The 23,143-nt window shown below is 36.3% G+C and overlaps 1 protein-coding gene across 4 annotated transcripts in view; it reads left to right on the top strand.

Moving 5' to 3' along the window:
* Positions 1-3,589: 3,589 nt before the first annotated feature.
* The window catches only part of Twz (BTB/POZ domain-containing protein twz), a 28,115-nt gene continuing 8,561 nt past the window's right edge, over positions 3,590-23,143 (top strand). For 2 of the 4 annotated variants that reach the window (XR_014436039.1, XM_083084500.1), the window contains exons 1-3: positions 3,590-3,839; positions 16,993-17,079; positions 18,901-19,104. Coding sequence is in view for 3 of the 4 variants with exons in the window: in XM_083084500.1 (XP_082940626.1) it covers positions 17,051-17,079; positions 18,901-19,104 (233 nt within the window). In the remaining variant the exon portion in view is untranslated. Of the gene's footprint in view, positions 3,840-16,992; positions 17,080-18,087; positions 18,196-18,267; positions 18,373-18,900; positions 19,105-23,143 lie in introns of those variants that run through there. The other 2 variants (XM_083084502.1, XM_083084501.1) reach the window with 2 other exon arrangements.

Below are 23,143 nucleotides of genomic sequence, written 5' to 3'. Positions count from 1 at the left end.
TCTTTGGAACGCAACCTATGGCCGTTGTATACGTGTACTTTGCGCATGCAGAACGATGCATTGGCCTGCGAGGACAAAAGAGAAGAAGAGAAACGGCAGAAATACACTTTGAATCTCAAACTGATTGGCAGGTCGCGCGTTAGCGAGTTTACAGAAATTGATCCGAGCGAGAAGCGCGAGAGAACTTATTGCGTCTAAAGGTTCGCAAAGTTTTTTTTATATTCATACAATAATATATTATGAAACCTTTCAACTTGAGATCGGATAAATTAGAAAGAAATCTTACTTCTCAATCAACCTTATCTCGAGATTCTAACAGATATTTAATTTACAAATTTATCACGCATATCAAAAAGATATTTAATATTAAAATTGAAAAGCACACGTACACGTATGCACGTTAATAAACACGAATATCTATTTTCTCTCTCCTTCCACTTTCACTAAGGAAAATTGGACGCAAAAGTGTGTCATAGAATTTTTAATTGGAGGAACATCGCACACGCGGCCGTAGAATTTGCGCGATGATTCATGCATAAAGATCGTTTATATGAAAAAAAAAAAATAAAAAGTACAGAAGACAAGCCACGTTCGAGGGAGAGGAGGGTGGGTGAGGAATAAGAACGCCGGACGGATAGGTGGAGAAGCGGAACTCTCGCCTTCGGGCACAGCACGACCCGTTTCAGAGACACGTAGGTTCAAATCAGGGGGCGAAGAAGGGCAGGACGTGGGGGGGAGGGAGGGAGAGAGAAGGGGGAAGAAGGCTTCTCTCCCTAAAATATGTGGACCCACGGGCAACACTCGGACTCTTCTCGTTACATCCCGCTGGATGCTCCGGGCGTATACCGGTCCGGCCAGAGCATCGCCTGTGTATATCGTATGATACAAAAACATCGCATTATTTTCCTCTCTCTCTGGACCGCAGCCTCCTCTCTCCCGTCTCCTTCTTATTCCTCTCCTCTCCGCGAAGAGCCCGCGGGCATGTGACCACCATTATGCTCATCCTCCTTCCCCGGTCCCGTGATCTTCCCCCTTCTTCGTCCTCCTTTTCTCGTCCTCCTCCGCACACAACCTCCTTCCTTCCTCGTTCGCTTCCCATTCCACATCTCGCCGTCGGGATATCCTTCTGCCTCGAGAATTACGTATCCGCTAAACGAGTCGAAACGAAAGCGCCGCTTGCCGGCGATCGCATCACCGGCTAATTAATTACGACGCGATGTTCGCCTCTCGAAAGGATCTTTATGCGTGTTTCCGGATCCCAAATTTTTTTCAGAGATTAATCTGCCGCGGAGCGAAAAGCTTTATCGTGTTACGACAATCATGTTATCTTTGCACAAGATATATTAACCAACAAAAAATGAGATATCATTTTTATATACGATAAATGTGACAGAATAAAGAAGAAGAATTGATCGGAAATGAGTTAATGAAATACAAACTAGCTGATCGCAAAGTGACGAATAAAAGTTAAATGTTATGAATGATTACTTTTTCCTGTCATGCTAAATTCATTTTGGAGCCGGTTATTCCAAAAGATAGACTGATCATATATTTAAATAATAGCTATTCTATGAATGGAGTATCTACTTTTGTCTTCTTACATAAAATATACATAATATTATTAATTAATGACGATAAAAAAATCTCGCTAGTTTCTTCTTCACTTGAGAAATGAACAAAGCGAAAATAAAAATTGCTCAAAATTATTCTCATAATATTATTGAAAAACGACTGAGTGTTGTTTCATTTTTTCCCTAGAAAAAAATCGATTCCGTATTCATTAAAAAAATTTATTTCTTTTTAAATTTAACTAATTTTATTCACATACAAATCCTTTGTATGCATGTACATTGATACATGTATAATAGTTATATCACATAACTGTGTAGGATGCATACATGAATGCTCAGACACGCTGTCGATGCTCACGCATTTCCCAAAAGCGAGAAATCGAGGAGATTTGGGACGTCCCGTAATTGCCTGGCGGGCATATATCGCCTAAAGCGAGTGGCAGAAACGAGCCGCGAACGTGCGATTCAGACGAACGTTAAAATGAGTCTCGAAATGGCAAAGTCGCTCTTCCCTCGTCGCGTTTTCCCTCGTTCCCGTCCCTTCCACCGTTCCTCTGTCTTTCTTCTCTTCCCCACGTTGGCCGGATCAACATATATACGAGCGTCACTTTGTCCCTGACGAAGTTGGCGTTTACGTATGCGAGCAACATCGTCCGGTGGGTTTGGAAGTGCCCGGGGCATTCTGGAACGATGTTGTCGGCCGTGGCCGTTTTGGCCCCGGGGCACCTCGAATACGACAGAGACCGAGGCCCGAGCCTGGCTCGATGTTCCCCTCCTTATATCGGCTCTCGCCAACTGCTCCATTATTCTCGATAGCCGATGGCCAATCGTACAGACGAGATACCAATTGTAATTTTACGAAGACGAAATCTGCGGTTGATATTGAAAATGTTTCAGTCATTCGACGACAATGTCGGCACGCAGGTCTCTCTCCTTTTTGAACGTCACTCTCGTAAATAACATGCAATTTCAACTGTATTTTCAGCGCGCTTATAAATATACATATAATATATGTCCATGTAACTTTGATAAAATTCTAAATTCACAGATGATTTATAAAGCTTTTTTTAATAATAAAAAATATATCGCACCATTTCTGTGATGCTATTTGCGTATATCATTTTATTTAATAAATTATTTAAATTTATGAAATTATTATTTAATAAATCGAACTATATATCGCCTTTATGGCAAAAATATAGTTTTGATCATTAAAGTTCGCGCAATATATAGTATTCCAATGATCGATGTTGTGAGTGGATAGCATCTCGGTTGCAAAGGTCATATCTTATGATCGAGAGTCTTATCAAGTACGTCTATTTACTCTTCTCTAGTATTTATGTAATACCGCAAATATGAGTAACTAATGGCTTTGTATCAACTGAAGGCTTACACTTGAATACACATTCATCGTTTTCTAATGTACATATAATATTTATCTAAATATTAATCTATTTGAAATCTATTTATATTAATAATAAGTAAAAGATATACACATATTGTGTAATATATTAATGTCAAAGTATAGCTAAAAAATAACATGTTTCATCCGAAAAATTTCATAACACTTAGAATATTTAAAAAAATATAAAATATAAAATAAACATGTAATTTAAGATAAAAATATAAATATAATTAATATATCAAAAATCAAGCACATTGAACACGTTTAAAAGACGTAGTGAGACTAAGCTATATTATCCATATATATAGAAATGATAAATGTACATCGGACATCGTTATATCTCTTACAAATGGTTGCAGTGCGCGATGAGGGGTTGGAACTGGCGGTGAGTGCGATGCAGTCCGAGTGGAGAGAATCGTCGCAAGCTCGGGGCGGTTGCCGAAACGCCGCGAGCTCGCGGGACGAAGACGAGCCGATGCAGATCCGAGGCGGGAAGGATCGGCGAGCGACGAGGATGGCGAAATAGCTAGCGGTGGAGGAGATGACGGTAGCGGTGGAGATGGTGGTGGTGGTGGCAGCGGGATCAGCGCGAGGACCGCCACGACGGAGAGAACGCACGCAGTCCAACGAAAGCCGCGGTGGCGCGCGCGCGGCTCGCGCCACTTTTGTCCCCCGACACGTGAACGCAACCACGTGGTCCAGTGCGTGACACACGAGAGCCGGAGCTGCTCGCGGGAGGGTGTTTGCTAGACAGTGACAAGTTTCTTGCGACCGGGATTCCGACGACAGGACTCCAAAGTTCCTCAATCCGCAGCCGTAGACGCGACAGCAGCCGTCAACCTGGAGCCTACGTGCCAAAAACGGTGAGTGTTTCGCACTTTAATGAGTTAATTTTAATTACAAGATTGTGGATGTAAATAATGTAGCTTCGTGACGCGTGTTTTCAAAATAAACACAAACAATTATTTTACGAGATAAGATTTATCTAATTCGGGATAAATCGTTAAGTTATAAAATTGCTTAAGTGAATATTAATGAATTGCAATGTAAATCTCCACGTGTTGCGTATGCGGAAATGTCGAGAGGAACAAGTTGACCACGGGATTAAAGTAATATACGCGCGCGTTTCGAGCCGCAATGATTGCATTGACTGGAGTTATGATTGCTTTATGACATAAACCTTAGACGTGATAATTAAACGTCGGGAATTATTATTGCTTGAGATCAACAAGGACGTAAGTCTGCTTTGCTCTTTACTCTATCGTCACACAAGTGTGCTCCGAGAGTATAATTGTCGTCGCGCAAATTTATGAAGAGCTTTATCTCAATTATTCAATCATTTGCGTTACGTAGCCTCGCATTGAGAGAACGTTCGCTCGTGTTGCAGGTCTGTTCTAATTTCACGCACTTCAACATTTTTATGAAATATTTTTTATTTTTTATTTCACTCTATAGTTTGCAGATCAAAGATTTCCGGATAACGAAAGTACATCATCGTACTACCGGCATCTAGAAATCTTTCTTAGGTATAGGATATAAACATCGCGTGACAAACTGATATTCACGTATGGAAATGGTATACTTTCACGTAGTTAATTATGTCGCTGGTAACTCGCGAGGTGCGGCTAAGTATCATTCTAGTACAGAAAGTTCGGTCTAATGAAAATAGGAGAGATAATTTTAATAATAAAAACAGATTTCCGGATTGAGAATTAAGCATCGATGTAAATAAAACATCTGAAAGACATACTTGTATGTAGTCGGTTAATTTTAATCTTAATTTAATGATTAATGATTAATGATTAATGATTAATGATTTCATTTGTTGTCGGATTTATCTGGAGAAAATGAAATTTATCTAAGCAATCTCGCATTACATTTCTGTACAGAAAAATATTATTTTGTCTCATAATTTATATCGTATAATTTATTACATATGTAATTTATTTCGTTTATAATTTATATTATTTTTCTTATCTTTTTTAAAAGTACGCATGTTACAAATTACGCATTTTCTCAGTTAAGTTCCCGCCAAGAGTTTCTCATCTCTTCTAGAACTAAGACTGAAGAGCTTAATCTTTCAGACATCCTTGTAACATCCTTTAGATGCCTGTTGCAATAATTTCCCTTTTCGAGAAAATGCTACGACATCGGGTAATCACCTACGCACACGTCTGTGGGGCATTTTTATACGATTGAGTTAAAGTTGAGTCGATAGAAAGTCAATCTGATCTCACGACACCGCGGGTAAAGAAAGTTTAATCTATGCCAGACGTGTCCGTGCGCGAGAGGGTGTCGGTGTCTTTAGAAATGCATATGTAGAAACACGACAGGACAATGAAATTGCTCAATCATGCGTTGCATTCCCTCATCATCGAACAATAGTTGTGATCAATTATGCATTTCGCGTCGCGAATAATCGCACGTGATACAAAGAGGCTCTAGAGGAGAATATATAAAATGTTGGCATAAAAATCGGACATTATACATTGAGACAAATTGCGCGGTATAGTCTAATCAAAACTCGAAATAATTCCCTCACCATTCTCGAAATTAACGCGATCGAGATATAAAATAGTTTGAGGCTATAGGACTGTAAAAGAAGATTAATTAAATATTTTCAAATGTTCATTTGATATTTTTAGACTTTAAGGCCTATAAAACTTGATGATCTTAATTTTTTTATAATGATATTTCTAAATTATATAACAATAAGTTATGTTCTCTTTCTTACGGTTAAAATTTATGATACGTTTAAATATCTTTGTATGATCTGCAAGATTTATTGCATCAAGATTCGTGACTGACGGATCGATGCTTTTCTCCTCTTGACATAATGAGCTATGGATAAGAAGTAAATGTATTAGTTAAGGTAGCTGAATACTTATCATAGTTAAAAATCAAACAAGTCGAAGAAAACTAAAGTCTAAATAGTATATAAAAATAAAATGAAAGAAAATGTACTTATAGCATGTATCACGTATAATATAATATAATATAATTATATAATTATATTCGTGCGTGGGATTAATAATGATTAACATGAATTTGTAGTCAGCTAGCTGATATATGGAGAACGTGATGCAATTTTCAATTATAACATGATTAATATTACATGGGCTTTTCCTTGATTCAATCTTTCATTTCCCCCTAGATATCTCAGCGCAGTCATTGCGAATTAATAAGCAGCTGCGCTTAACAGTCAGTTTATGATGGAATTTTACTATTCGGCTAAAGCGATTTCAAATAAACGTAATAATAACTAAATAAATACAAATAATAAAATACGATTGTATAATTTAATTACGTAAAATAATTAAAAGTAATATGGTTAAAAGAAGCTTCTGTTTGAAACTTATACATGAAAATAAATTAATAAATGATGACATTGCATTAATTGTATTAATTGCAATTGCACATGATGCAAACTTTATTTTTCTCTCCGCATGAGAAATATGCGCACATAGAAGTGTAGAAAAAAATAATATATGTATATATATATATATATATATATATATATATATATATACATATATATATATATAGTCTGTAGAAACTTTTCAAAAATTGGTTGCAACGTAATAGTCGATGTACACCTCGAGCTATAAAAGGGAGAGAGCGAGAGAAGGAGCATGCGGAACGTGAGAGAAAACGAGTGAGCGAGAAAGAGATAGATAGATACATATAGCAAGAGAGAGAGAGAGGGTGAGGGAGGCGAGAAGCCGGAGGGGGAGGAGGATTGCTAGCATTTCAGAACGGATGTGGGCTCTGTGGAAATTGTGCTGGGATAGGAAAAGGGAGGTTGGAAACCGGCTGGAGGGATAGCCGGGGGCGCAGACGCGCGCTCTGCAGTTGCCGTAATTAGAACCGTGCGCCCCGAGCACATAGCCCGGGGCTGACGAGTCTCCTGCGGACCGAAATTATTCATGAAGCCGCGCCACCCACGGCGAAATTTTCTCGTAAATATTTTGCCTCGTCCGAGATATCGCCCCGAATATACGCGTACGTATGTTTGAGCGAACAAACGCGGATCGCGCCCGGCGCGTATTTCCGATCTACCCCTTTCAGTCCTAACTCAATTTCAACAAATCGCGCTGCGATCCTCCCGTCATTAATAAGAAAATCGAAATCGAAAGAAACGAATCGTCGATCGCCGGCAGAAGCCGGCGATTTCCACGGTTATCATGTGCGTTTAATGATCACACAAGATTTTAATCACGTGTTCAATAAATTGAATTTTTTTTGGCTTACTTATGTCATAATAAAGATTACGCAGCAAAAAAACGATCGGTTCAATTTAATTTTGAACTTTGAATGTGCGCGGCGAATATTTTTTCACATTAACGCTGTCATTGAGTTAGCATACGATGATTAATTTGATACATTAATCAAAGAGAAGAACAAGATAAGCTGTGTATAAAGCATATAATTAATCAATTTCGTGTCAGTATACAAAGTCTTCTTCTTATTATTCCTATAGACTAGGAATGATCGGTTAAAAGAATAAGAATATATGTCATAAAATGTACATTAAAGAGAGATGAAGAATTAGTATTTACAAAATATGTAAATTAATATTTTTTTATATTAATAAAAGAAACACATTAAAATTCAATATGAATGATCACTCACGCGTATATGCTTGTTATACGAAATATATAAAATTTCTCCGATCACTGATTACATTAAGCCTGCAGTAACGATATACGTAATGCTTCATATAAATAAAATATACACAGTTAAAACTCAAAATAATTTACTCTTTCCTGAAAATACGTTATTTATGGATACGGCCCGCAGCGAAAATAAATTTGTGTATAACGATATGAGATTACCTTCCGTAATTAAATTAATTAAAAGCCTACTTAATAATTAAATTATAACGTGCTTGATCTCCATAATTAATATCACTGCGTTTATTTCTGCACATTTACAAAGAATTGCACGGAGAAAATATATTAAAATAGTAAAAATTACAATATATAATTTTTGTAATCGTCAAACATACTAACATATAAGAAAAATCACGATATTTTTGTTGAATAATATTATATATGTGTGTATTATATTTTAGAAGAGAATGGAATATTGAAATTATTCAAATATTCTTATACACAAACAAATGCATAATGGTTAACAAACAAACAAATGCATAATTTACAATAATTTACAGTAATAAATATCTTAACGTCGTTATATTCCAATTTTACAATAAATGTTATAAAGGAAAATGTATGTTTCAATGTAACTTGTAATTTTTTTCCGTAGATACTAAATTAAACCATATCTTATTAATGAAAAATCGTTATTCTTCATTAAATTTTTAAAATTGAATTCAAACATAATTGAATTTAAAAAATTGATTCTTCCGACCCTATAATTCATCAAGACATACACTGCTCGTCGAATCAGAAAACAAATTAATATATATTTTATTAATCATCGAACATGATAGCACATGAAGAAACTAATTTATTTCGAGGAGAAAGAAAAGAATTCACATGATTTCTCTTCCGACACTATAATTCAATGTAACTGATGAGGAGCACCAGGATCTTTCCTGAAAAAAAATTCTCGAAAGATTCATAATTAATAATCTCTCGAGGAGAAAGAGCAGAACCGCCAACGCGCTTCCGCATCGTGCGTTTTTGCGGTGCGTTTCTCAAATCTGTCCGCGCTGGGCGAACACAAGCTGGTCAGACCAGAGAGGTATAATACATACACGTGTTGCAATATAACTCGCGTTTGCGGCGCATAAAATTCCTATCTCGTTTGGTCCGCCGCGGCTTGTGCACGTCGTCTCGGTCAGAGTTTCCGTCTCGTAGGGTAAGTAGGTGAGTAAGTGGTGGGAATAGGCGAGGATGAAATGGAGCAAGACATGCATTGGCGCGTGTCGGGAGTGCCTCTTTGCCGGCAACGGAACAGGCCCCGGGTCCGCGATTACCTGCGAAGGTATGCGTATGTGTATGCATGCATGTATGTATATGTGTAAGCAGGTACGTGCCTACATACCTCGCGTTATCCGTCGTAAGTAACGACGCTTGCAACAGTCGCTCGTAGGTAGGTAGATAGATACATACCTGCCCTACCCGGGTATATACGAGCCAGTGCCACCAGGCACACACCGAGAGAGCCGCAAAGAGAGATTTACACCGCGGCTGGTGGACCGCGCGTATACACGAGCGTGTGCCCTTTGCGTGTACCCTGTACCCACTCGATGAAATATTATAAAAAGCTCGAGCGAACGTATCTCCGACGAGACGAAAACACCCGGGGCGGGTTTAGCGACGATGCATTTAGCGTCCTGATTCTTATATCTCAACGCTCGTGTAATGAGCGTACGGGAAATCGAGAGAACGAGTATCTCACGCGTGACAGATATTGATATGATTTCAGGCACTACGTCAAACGACATGGAAATATCGTCATACGATGAAGTTTCATACTCGAGTAAACTCGACTACGAGATGTGCGATGATTATTTTGAACGCCCACCGCGAGCGTGTCTTACGTATTTTTACGACGAATCGTTGCGGAACAAGTTTGACAAGTTCGCCGCTGCAAATGGAGGATTGAATACGCGTTGTAAAGAACGCATAGACAAATCTAAATTTACACATGACTCGATAAAAACAGTTATTCCGTTCCAGACGCTTGACCGTAATTTTTACTAATGAACATAGAAAAATTCATTTGAATATACATGTGTAAACAGCCGGAAAAGAGCCGAGTACGAGACGTAATTATCGTTCGGGAAAACAACAGTCGCTAACGATCGTTAACGCTTGTACGGGGTAATAAGTGGCCCTACAATTGAAACAAGCGCGCATAATTTCGCGAGTAATGATTCTTTAGTAGCCGACAACTATTCGCGTCTGTCTATCGTTTGTATCCGACAAGTGACGTTCCGGTAATGAAGTACCAGATGGTAAATGCGGGAGTAAGAAAAAGGACACGCGGGCGAGAACAGCAGAGATGCAACATGCAGGTTGCAACTGAAAACCTTAACAACGCTCACACAAACGCGTGGTTCGCAACGTGACGCGAGTAGCATTCGATTGTGATAGCAATTAATGTTATAAAAGCTTTCTCTGGCAACGATTATTCGTTGAATTTGCCGTTCAAACGGCTTTCAATGTATTAGCGACGATAATTATACTGAATTTCCGCGAGGCAGGCAATTCGCAGTGGTCAATAGAACGATGTAAAAAGTACAAGAAATTTTAAGTATAAATAAACATGATTTGTGTGGATGAAAAGCACAAATGGAACGTAATTCGGGATGAAATGTAACAAGGAGTTCCGTGAATTGGGACTGGGAATGTATATAATTGCATAAAATTACATACACACAACCATAAGCTTGTTATAAATAATCGATATATATACGATATATTTATTATATTTTCTATAATCTTTTACATATTTAATATTTAAATCGTGAATGTATAAAAGATATTTCTTGAGCAATATTAACGTTTAATTTTAAAATAATTAATTTCGGGAATTATTCTCACTCATAAAACTCTTGATTTTTTAATATCCTAGTTGATATTTTTCTCATGCATAAAGTCATCAAATATCATCTAACAATAAGTATATTATATTAAACTCCATATTACTCATAACTATAGTATCATTTTCAGATTGATTTTTAATTAATTGATGTAACGAACTATCCGTATAATTAAATACAGATTGACACAAAGCATTTCCAAGCTTTAGTATGTATGAATGTATATATGCTCACATTAAGAAAATTTAAAATTATTATGACATAAGAGAGAAGAGAGTATAATTTAAATATTAATACATTAACACATATTATTCCAACATTATTTTACATATGTTATATCATAATAAATAATTATCAGTTATGGACAAAATATTATAACAATTTTATTAATATATTATATTATCTCATTAATATATTATATTAATATACATAATGAATATTTATCGAATTAATTCGCATGTTTTAATTTATGTATAATAAAAATTCTATTTGTCGCAAAATTCTATTTGCAACATGCAACAATAAATATGCTATAAATGCTTCTTGTAAGTAAAGATTGCATCGCGCAGCATATCGAAAGACTAGGCATTGTATTATGAATACAATCTATAACGGTGCTTTCATCTTCGGCAGGTAACAGAAATGATAGAGAACGCTACAAATATATTTAAACTCGCCGACCTTGTGCGAAACTGTTAATCGTGGCGAAGGAATGAACCGATCCATCAATCAACTGTGTTGCAGTAGCTTAATGCACTTATCGGGACAAAGCTACGAGTCTCGCGAGCAAAGATGTTAACTAATCGAAGAGAAAAAGATGATGATGCAAATTGTTTCGAAATTCGCGGCTTAGATTCTTCAAAAACGGAAATAAATTTTCGAACAATTATTTATATGTATAAATAAACTCTCTTAATTTAATTTTTATTTATAAATCACATGCAAATATTTCAAAATTTTACCTTTAATAAGAATTTATAGATTATTAAGAGCTTGTACAGATTATTAAATAAAAAGTATTCATATTACATGCGCATGTGCAAAGTGAGAACACAAGCAAAGCAAGGAATATAATATTTTATTACGAAACGCGACAGAGATTGGTACAAACTCTGTGAAACATTTGCGTGAATAGCAACGAATAACAGCTAAATAAGCACGTTCCTCTCTCTTCGCAAACAGAATAGTATTCTTAAAAGACATTTACTATGACGTTATGTGTCATTAACGTTTGCCAGAGTTATTTTTTTCACGTTTATAAATTCTCAGACATAAATGCTATATTTTATGTACTTGCACATTTCAAATGTATTTAAACATCATTACATATTTGTTGATAACATTCCTAATTAAGGATATTTTTGACCGTGAGACATACTATTTTGCATTAAAAACGTGTATTTGAATAATGTTATTTAGAAAAAAGAAAGTGCGATATTTCCTTTTGCATTATTTTACATTTCTTTTGCAATTTGCATTTATCGCGATCCTCAATTATTCGCGTCCTCAATATTCATGGAATGCAACTCCACCCAAATCAATTTCTTCTCCTACGTTCATGTTTGTATGAATATGCGTGCGTAGTTAAATTCCTTTAGAATATAAAATTATGATCATTCGAGGTATGTGTTGACGATACGGAAATATTGAATAAATTGATATGATTAATCTTAACTGAAATCTTGGTATCGCAATTAGTGACTAGCAACTGAATCGATCAATTATAGATAATATCAGCGCATAATTGCAAGTATAAATATATATTGTATCATTCACACATACTGACAAAAACTAAGAATGTGACAACTTTATATAGTTCTTATAGAAAAATCACCAGATATCTTTACTAGAGGATACATTTAAAAAAACTCGGATCAAAAAAATCTGAAAATGCGTATTCGCACATACGTGTGCGTATTGTATTATTTCGAGAAAACTAATGTATTGACTGGCGCAAAGATTACATTCTCTAGATTATAACGTTAATAACATTGCGATTCGCGAACGCTCGTACGAGCTCGCAAATGGCTCTCCATTACAAATATTTTCAGAGAGAGAGAGAGAGAGAGAGCCGATCTCACTGGTCCTCATAATGAAATCACCAGAGGAAAATCTGTCGGCTGGTCTAAATGAATTCGCATGCGATTCATCACTTTGTGATTCCGCCTGATATCTCTGTTATTCTAACTTTGTGCTCACACGAGTATAAACATGCAACATTTTCGAAAAAATTGGTAGAGAATAGTTTCAATTATTAAAATTCATCATCCGCGTAAAAGAGGAGAGCTCTGCTTTGCCTTGTTAATGTCAATTTACATAAATGTGACGTTCAACGCTGATTTTCTAATCAGATAAACTGTTTGTCATGAATAAATAAATAAAAAATAATTTCTCTTTCGCGCCAATTCTTTAGGTAAGCGTTTGTTGATTATTTTATTTTTATTTCTACATAGATACATTTATTTAAAAGGATTCATCCCTCCTTCTTCTTCTCTCATAAATAATTACTCCATTATTTAGGAATTCAAATATATTAAATTAGATAAATTAAATTAAATATATTAAAAATTAGATTATTTCAAATATATTAAATTAGATCATCTTTCCTATTTGTTTAATTATATTATTTATCTAACTTTCCAAGTAACGGAAGCTTCTCAAACTTTTCTATAAAATGACACGTTACAAATTGGCTCGTTTTCACATCTAGTAGCGGACTTTTCCGGTGATACATCGTTGCCCGATGTAACAGAGCGCTTTTAAATTTGCATACACCGACGTCCCCAGGCCATTAAACGTCCACGTAAAGTTAGTAGTGCTCTTCTTCTGCGCACGACATCGTGCACGCGCGCGTTCTGCGCGCGCGTGAGCCGCTTCATCGTATCCTCGAGCTATGATCACCTTAACGTATGTGCGCGAATTTATACGTTTCGCAGCATGTCGGTGGTATCTCGCTCGCGTGTACGTATCAGAACTGTATCTGGGTAAGAGGCCTCCGATGGCCTCGAGTAATAAACGCGAATATCATGGTGTCGTTGCGAACGACGTCTTCGCGACTTGCATCACCTTCCCCGCATCTCTCATCCCCTACTTCGCCTTCCTTTCTAATTTGACGTTCGAGAGGCGACGACGTTGCATCTTCACGCCTGGCTTTCGATGCCTTTGCGACGTCGGACGCGTGCCTATCTGGACAGATTGCTGGTTAAAGCTTGGAGTTTCTCCTCTTTTGCACGATCTACTTTGTATACAGTTGTTCATTCAACGGATATATTGGAGTTTTTTGGCCTGCCAATGCTTGCACAGAATTATAGTTCGAATCTACTATTGATTTCTCATGATTGAAGCGTAACTTTAGATATAATTCTCAGAAATGCATTAAAAAATATTTTATAATGACTAGTGATTTATACGTGAAAACTTTTATATCAAAAATAAAGGAATTTCGGTTGCAATTGCGAATAAATAATAAAATTTTCTTTCTTGATTTAAATCGAATTTTATTTCTTAAGAATTTTAAGACTGAAAATTGAATATTTAAGCCTTCAACGTTTTTATTAAGGAAAAGTCAAGAATTTAAATTTTAAGAATCTGTTTCTAAAATATCCATCGATGAATGAAAGACGCCTTATGAGAAGCAAACTATTCTTTGCAGCGACATCACATTCTACAAATAAAGTATCGAGTGAATTTTTCATCGTTTGTTTTATGAAATTATTCACCGAGCGTTTATTGTGCAATAATAATTTTTATTGCGAACCTCTACATGAACGGATATCTTTATCGCAAATCGCTTGAGGATTACTGGAATATCGTCGTACGTGTAAAGCCAATTTATTAACGAAGAAGTCGTATTGGTACACGAGCAGTTGTGCAGATAATACACAATAATTATGTATTCTCTGTCTCTCCCTACTTATCTTTATCCCGTTGGCGCACGCATACGGATGTATGCACGTAATAAAACTACCTGCGTACGAGATACAATTGGCTCGAGGCATCGCCACGTCGCGGTAGACATTATTGCGGATATCATTACGACATTCGCGTCCTGGGTTCCATATTCCGGGATTTCTTTTCTAAATTCTAAAAAGTCTTGATGCATTCGCGGGCAAAGAAGTAGCACGTTCGATTCAATTGAGAGAGCGTAATTTAAATCTTATCACTACAGAGAATAGCAACGTATCAAGTTATCTAAATTATTTCTATAAGCGCAAACAGTAATTTCTATTTTGAATTAATTATCGATTTTACGCATGCAATTACGCATAATATTAATCGCCGAGCGGCCTCAGTACATCGACCGTAATGTACATTCGTATACCAACCAATCGCCCTGAAGCGACCCGAACGACCATGATGATCATCTATTGTTATAGCTATATCGTTCTTCGGATTCTTCTTTCGTCGGCGCTGCCGGTCATTTTAACGCTATATCACAAGCACACCTGATAACCGCTAATAAGGCCATTTAATAAGATATCCTATTTTTGCTGTGCCCTCATCAGTGTCAAAATTACTTTCTCTTTCCCGCCTGCACATTTCTCTTTTCATATCATCGGTAAAATGATATAAAAGACAGAAAAATTCAATGAAAACTTGACTACGACGTCAAGTTTGAAAGAAGGGAAGACGTTGCGTAATAAAATAATTAATGATACGATATTACTTTCCCCGTTTAATCTAACGACGAGTGATTTTTCATCTCGCCCACATCTGGCATTCGAGCGTACTTTCAAACACGGGGAATATGATTGAAGTGCCGTCAAAACTCATTAATTTCGCCGCTGGTGTATTTCGCCGTCAGTGCGCAGCCATTCCGGCGACACGTGTTACCGCGCGACAATGATCGATCTCTCATCGGCGCTCAAAGATCACAACAATAACGCGAGTTAATTATGCAAGTATGCGTCTCTCTGTACTCGTAAATGCATAGCCCTACATAAATCTCGCGATTAGCCCGCGGCGTCAGCGCGGCCGTGATGGCCGTTGTTGTCCTCTCTCTCTCTTTCGTTCCCTCTCGTCCGCACCACCTCTCCCGCTCTATTCCTTAATCCGATGTCCGACTTGCGACGACCGTCGTTCCCCACCTTTTCAGGTAGAGAAGCATCGCTCGGCGACCTCTCGCAGCGCGCGGCCGAGAAAAGGCGCTGCATCGCATTTCGCGGCATCTCCTGCGGCGATGCACCGCAATGGTGCGGACTGATGTGGGCGAGGGTGGGTGGTAGATGGAAGAGAGAACCGGTACCCCTCCCTCCCTCCTCTTCTTGTTCTCCCGCGTGTACCCTGTCTTCTCTGACCGTCGCGAATTCTTCGCCGGACGATGGAAAACAAGTCGCTGAGGCGACTATAAACGCGTCTCTCCCTCCCTGCCTTCTTGCGTTCTCGCGATTATCTCGAGGGATTTCAGGGCGAAATGCCGCAATTTTTCAATCAATTTCGTAACGTTGACTTTCTAGATTTATTCTCCCAGACACGTTAATTTACACATCAATATGATCACATTTTTAGTATCTTTTTTATTATATCTATTTATATTTGGATTTTGAAGCCAAGTTTCAGGAGAATATCTTTCAGGTGCCTTCAAGAATAATAATTTGCGATAAAATTATAGAAATCTTTTGAATATGATTTTATTATTTTCTTATTGGTTTTATGTTCAAGCAAGAAAATTAATGTTCTAAAAACCACGCATTACAGAAGCTATGAAAAGCAGGCTTTAGGATAATAGCTAATAATGAGCTGGCTTTTCACGAGCACATAGTAATGAAAATTCGGGTACCTCTAACATTCGCGGACCAAACCGACCCTCCCTTTCTGCTGGAAACGCGTTTAAAAGAATACCCTTGGACGGCTGGCGTGCTAACGCCCGCCAAATATTGTTTCGCTGCTAATTGCCTTATTAATGCATACGGGAATTTCACGTTAATGTTCCAAGCCCTCAGTCGTTTCAGCATTCCCGATATTGGACCAAAAACAATGGATCGCTAAACTAGTATTATCGTCATCTGAAAGCAGCCGTGACGATCGATATGCTAAATCGACACCTACACATTACGCAGATGAAACGCATAAGCACCGAACATTGATGAAAAAGATGTTAAATTTTAATAATAATCGTTGATAATTCATTACACAAAATTTTTATTTAATTGGATAAGTAAATTAATATTTTAAATAATTATAAAAAATAATAAAGTTTCATAGAGACAAAAAATAGATGCTGCATTTCATAAAATCATTTTTATCGTGATCTGTATATTGTTGAATACAAAAATTTGTTATCTACAATGATAATTGAAATTAAAATATGATATTGACGCAAAAAAATAGTAATGCATAAAGCATAGACATATGTCATAAATTATGTAATCATGCAAATGTAAGCATATATATATGTCTATCGCAATTCCTCGTGCATTTTAAATTCAATACACTGTTACATTTATGTGAATTTTTATTAGCAATGCATTTAAATAACATTTACGTGTTTTTAATTCCAGACGGAAATGTGAGGCCGATGGGAAGGAGGCGAAGGCAGAGTTGACGGCGCAACGCAATATGTTCCCTAGCGCTCAAATTAAAATGAGGTAAATAAGTCTTCCTTCGAGTGTTCCAATTTAAGTTTACGAGTCGTTTTAGAATAAAATCTATCTGAGAAAGAGTTAAATAACATGACTCTCAATGAAATTCTCTCTGCAAATGTCACTTAATTTTATTCAATGCATAAGTCATAAATAACATCCACGATTTTATAGCTCATCTTCATCTCATATTAACTTTTTATTTTAAGTTATATTTATTATTGAATGTAACATTAAAATTACAATTTGAAAAAGATTTGAGCGACCGATTTAATTTATGTGTACAAATAATATAAATTAAAATGAATAATAAGAGGCAATAAGGAGCCAACGCGGTTGTAGGGCGTGAAAACAAATTTTTTCTCCAAACAGTCAATTGAAACGATCTTTCTTCTTTATTTCATACGTTTCGGCCTCATTTCGAGCCATCTTCAGTGATTCTAATACAATCAAAAAATGCCAATTAAGACAGTAAAAAGGATGCGGTGTCAGTAAAAAATACAAAAGAGAAAAAAAAGGCATAATCACATACATACATAGTCTATAGGAGTGAACGCTATCTCATCCAAGTCGATCCACCCGGCTCTCTTACACGGGAATCAATAACTTACGCCGATTTATTAGGGTCGGTAAGGATGGTTTGCAGAGAGATTCGCGCAGTAATATAGTGTATAAAATTAACTGCATGGACTGCGACGCTTCTTACGTGGGACAAACTGGACGCTTGTTGAAAACGAGAATCAAAGAACATAGAAGGAATCTTACGTCCGTCATCGCGGAACATAGAGCGCTTGATCACACTTTTGATTTTGATAAGGTTGACATTTTGGATGAGGAAATGTTTTTAGGTAAAAGACTAATATCTGAAATGATTCATATCAAGCGCCAAAGGAATTCGTTGAACCTCCAAAGCGATACTTTAAAGTTGAACACATCGTGTCTGTCGATTATTGAAAACATATCTAAGATTTAATGGGCTGATGTTTGCCCTCCATGTACACGGATTGTTTTTGTTCGACCACAGTTTGATATCGCTTTCCGTTGTTGTTTGAATTTTCGACTTAGTAGATTGTTTGCGTGCTGGGTGTTCGTTTCGTCTCTGCCGGTCTTCTCGTTGTCCGAGTGAGTAGCCCTTGACTGTTGTCAATCAATTTTTATTGCAAATATATGACTCTGTTATGTTTACTTTGTCAGTGCATCGCTCCTCGCGCTTTTTACCGTTGAGAGTGCTGCTTGCATCGGTCTTTTTCGGGTGGATCGACTTGGATGAGATAGCGTTCACTCCTATAGACTATGTATGTATGTGATTATGCCTTTTTTTTCTCTTTTGTATTTTTTACTGACACCGCATCCTTTTTACTGTCTTAATTGGCATTTTTTGATTGTATTAGAATCACTGAAGATGGCTCGAAATGAGGCCGAAACGTATGAAATAAAGAAGAAAGATCGTTTCAATTGACTGTTTGGAGAAAAAATTTGTTTTCACGCCCTACAACCGCGTTGGCTCCTTATTGCCTCTTATTATTCATTTTAATTTGTTAATTTTGGGGAGCGTTTAACTTTGTGTAATTTTATACAAATAATATAGTTGCGTTCAAAATCTCAACTTGTATCATAACTCCAATTAATAATTCATAAATTTAAAGTTACGAATTGCTGAGAACTTGTAATACATAACACGAAATTGGAAATTTTGCGAATTTGTGATCTTCATCCATTCGTGAGTCTGGCATGAAAATCACACGACGCGATACAAGATCTCAGAAAAACTAGCCAAAGTCTTATACACAATTTTATGATGCTTAATATGAAAAGTATCTTCCTCAGATTGCTGTCGCCAAGCAGTTCGCCGGCCACCTCGCCCACAATGTCGAATTCCTCGTCGCCAACACCACCGACACCGGCGGCCCCGACTTACAACCAGAAGATGGCCGGTATTCCTTGTGTGGCGGCCGCTTCGAGGTACACCGCACCGGTTCACATCGACGTCGGTGGCACGATATACACATCCTCCCTCGAGACTTTAACAAAGTAAGAGAATGTACCTTAAATTTTTAATGATACAAGATGGGCCGAGAACAAAACGGTCCTGTCATCGAAGCAATGCGTATTGTAAGCGCCTAATTTGTATCGTTAAATCGTGTTAAATGATTTAACGATATTTCATGAAGTTAATTTATATTTGGACATTATATATTTCGGGAAAGAAAAAGAATATTACTTGGAAGAAATTTATACGTGTTCGCGAAAGGACATTATCTCCGATGTAACAAGGGAAAGAGATAAAACAACGGGACTGGATCAATCCTTTAGAGGATGCATCCTACCGCGAAAGCACGCGGAGTGTGACTTTTAAACGGCATGAAGAGATTCTAACGAGTGAGAGAGTAGAAAGGGAGCGTGATGTCCGGATCGCGGAAACGTGACCATCGACAACGCTCCAGGATGTTCGTACCGAGCAATATCTCTGAGAACATATCGCTCGCAATCAGGCACACCGTTACCGTGCCCGGCAGTGTCCAAAGGCTATTTGCGGTTTGCCCGTGCACTTTATGCATAAAAGAGACGTAACGTGAAAGCACAACTGCACTTTGCTTATAGAGGGGCTTTTAATCTCCTCGAAGTATCACCCTGCAGGTATCCTCTTTGCTCGGACGAAAGAAAAAAAATTCACGAGTATTATACTCTTATATTCTCCACGAGGTTCCACAACTGATATATAAAATAATATTTCTTACAATCAGAAGATGATTCATTTGCAATGCACACAAATCTAATAATAATAAATAAAATTGGATTTTACAATCGTAATATATATACAGATTACATATTATACTCCACATAATTCAAACTGATGTATAAAGTAATACTTTTTACAATCACAAGATATTTTATTTGCCATAAATAAATTTAATAATATACAAATAGATAATTGAATTCAAATTCATGATAAAATCATGATACAGGATACTCGTAAAAATCGGAACCAAATTTTTATAATGTGTTAATAGAATTGAATAAAGCTAAAAAAGTGTAAACTTATGTTTAAAACTTTATTAAAGAATTATAAACTACTTTATTAAAGAATTATAAACTTTCAAAAATAAGCGTTCTTAGAATTTTAAACTATATTAGAATCACTCATTTGAAGAAATAATTTATTTGAAAACAGGTAAATCTCAGTTATCGTTTATACGTCTACGATCTCTAGATTTTTATCATGTGTTTTTATTTTTGTTAGACTTTAATTTGTTCAATATAATTTTGATGTTTCAGTCGTTGTGATTTCGTTTTTGCAATTACAATAAACAACTAATTTTTTTTAATTATGTGATATGCAAACATGTCAGATTTCAGCTAACAAATTATAAAAACGATTTCATTTATTTTTTAACGCTTACAATTTTTTAATAAATATTTTCGAACGTAAGTTTACTTTTTTTCATTATTATATAAAAAAATATAAATCTAAATATGTTGTGTGTTTGCACAATACGTCAAACTTTTCATATCGATACGGTGTATAGCAGTGCGTTACATAACAATTACAAAACATGATGTTTCATTTAAATTGCTAAATGTCACCATAGCCTCGTAATCTTCGTATTTCGAGCGATGCTTGTTACACGAACCTAATATGCATCTTCAATGTGAATGAATATCCAGCGCGCTTAGTGGCAAGGAAAATCGATCCTTTCACAAGGAGATCACGAACGCATAACGTCAGACTGTAGCATACATAAATACAGTATCGGTAGACCGATGCATCCGTGAGAAAGCTAATCATAATTGACAGGTGGCCTTATCGTTCCCCGGTCGTCTCGTTAACTGAATAAGCAAAGAGCTTTGCGAAGATGTTTCTATCTAGACTATCTGTAATGAATGAGCAAGAAAACCGTAATGGATACCCTCGTGCTCCTCGATACTGGAATCGAGCTCTCTTGTCAAATGAGGGCAAATGAGAAAAGTAAGCTATGAAAGTAACAAAAATAATCTTATATATTTTGTCTTGAAAATATATAGATTAAAAAAACCTTTAAATCTTGACTAAATCAATGATAATACGTAATAAAAATAATAAGGAGATATCATCATGTGACATACTCTTTATTATTTAAAAAATTATTTTTCTCACGTTTTTCTAAGTTTTAGATATCAAATTAGCAAAGAGATCTTGCATTAAAATAGTTTCAAAAATTAAAGAAAGGGCAAAAGAAGAATAATAATATTGATATGAGCTGTGATAAATATATGAAAGTCATACTTTTGTCTCCACAATCATCGCTCAGGCGCGTGTTTATCGAGATGACGGATATTATTTATTATTTATGTTATTTATTTACATCTAGAAAAAATAGTTGAAAATCATCGGGGATCAGCGCGCAACGAAACTAAGCTAAAACTAATAACAGCACACTAGAGGCAAATTTACACGCGATGCACGGATTATCGTTAGATGAGTTAGTGGAGCGCAGGTCCGTTTTCCTATGAACCGTTACGGCGTGCATCGCTAGTCATGATTTAATCTATAGAAATGTCGGAATAAGTGTCGCCGGCGTGTCGAGCATGAGCGCAAAATGAATATCACGTAGAATCGCGACGACTTGTCCACCCGCCATCTCTATCGCATCACGCTTGAGTTGCATCGTCCTCCCTCATTATATGACCTTATTATTTTATCGAAAGTATCGATTGCATCGTGCGTGGCAAATGCGTATAAATTGCACAGATATAATAGATTCATATTAGCGTGAAAGCAACGGTGTCATTCGATAATGTATTTTTCCTAAGAAATAAATGGATCACAAAAGAAGATCGAAGAAGAAAGTTTATTTTCGATACAAAGCCATATATCTCTTTGCTCAAGATTTAATTTGAAAATATTTTAATTGTCTTCTGTTTATTCGACACTTAAATTCGAATTCTACAAAAAATTCAGTTAGTGAATTATATAAAATTCGAACAATTATTTTCTCTTAAGCAAATCGCAAAAAGATGCAATTAGGAAAATGTGACAGTACACGTTCTGTCATTGCTTTGTATTCATAATGATATCGTCAGAATATTACAGGAGTAATATTGAAGATTATCATTTTCGACAAAATAGATCTGCAATGTATTTCATCCATGTTTGGTGATCATTGTGTTTATACCGCTCATCCATTAGCTTGGGTATAATTATCTTGTAATGAAATAAGCGCGTCAATTAGATAATTTGCTCTCATATTAAAATCGTGCCAAGGGAGAGAAAGAGAGAGAAAATGCTATATATTTCACATATCGTGGCGTTGCAACTCGTGCAATTGACTTATAGCGGTTAAATCATCGCAATCGCCTAACGGCATTGACGCAGTTCGTACTTAGGATAATCATTTCTAGCATCGGGACTCGTGCCGATATTTATGCGTGCCAACTAATGTGCCAGCTAACGATGCTCTAGAAACATGTGACAAGAAGATAACAATAATAACTATGATACGAAACGATCGCCGGAGAGATATCCTCGGGCTAAAGCAATAATGCATTTCGAGAAAAGGCGCAATGATTGAATAAGGCGATAAATATGCAACATATTATGTACAAAATATTTATCTTATAATGAAATAATTGAAAGAATATGTAAAGAAAATAAAAAAATAATGGGATTAATTTTTTACAAAAACAATATAGCAATAATAAATTAATTTGAAATTTTGAAGACATTCAAAATATGGAAAATTAAATTGAGAAAATTATATAAGATATATCCATTAAGAATGTACGTATTTTAACTTTTGTGTCTTCCTAAATGAAAAAACTCTCACTTTTGTGAAAAATATTATAATCAAGAATATCTCTTGAAATAAAAAAATAAAATCTTGATTATTGTTAATAGAAAAATATTGCTAGATTAAAAAATAAAATATCAATTAAATACAATATACATCAAGAACATAGGAGGGTTTAAAACGCGGCGTGTAAGTAATTAAATATTCACGATTGGTTAATTAAACGTGATAGATTGAATAGTCGTGCGAATAGTTTCCTATTAGACCGCGCATATTTAGGTGCCTTGTTTATACCGTACGAC

The sequence above is a fragment of the Camponotus vicinus genome, unplaced genomic scaffold (genome assembly GCF_025532165.1).
Source record: "Camponotus vicinus isolate PSW18456_S1 unplaced genomic scaffold, iyCamVici1.0 SCAF_12, whole genome shotgun sequence".
Taxonomy (NCBI): Eukaryota; Metazoa; Arthropoda; class Insecta; order Hymenoptera; family Formicidae; genus Camponotus; species Camponotus vicinus.
Note: the sequence above shows the minus strand (reverse complement) of the source record. Positions and strands in the feature narration are given on the sequence as shown.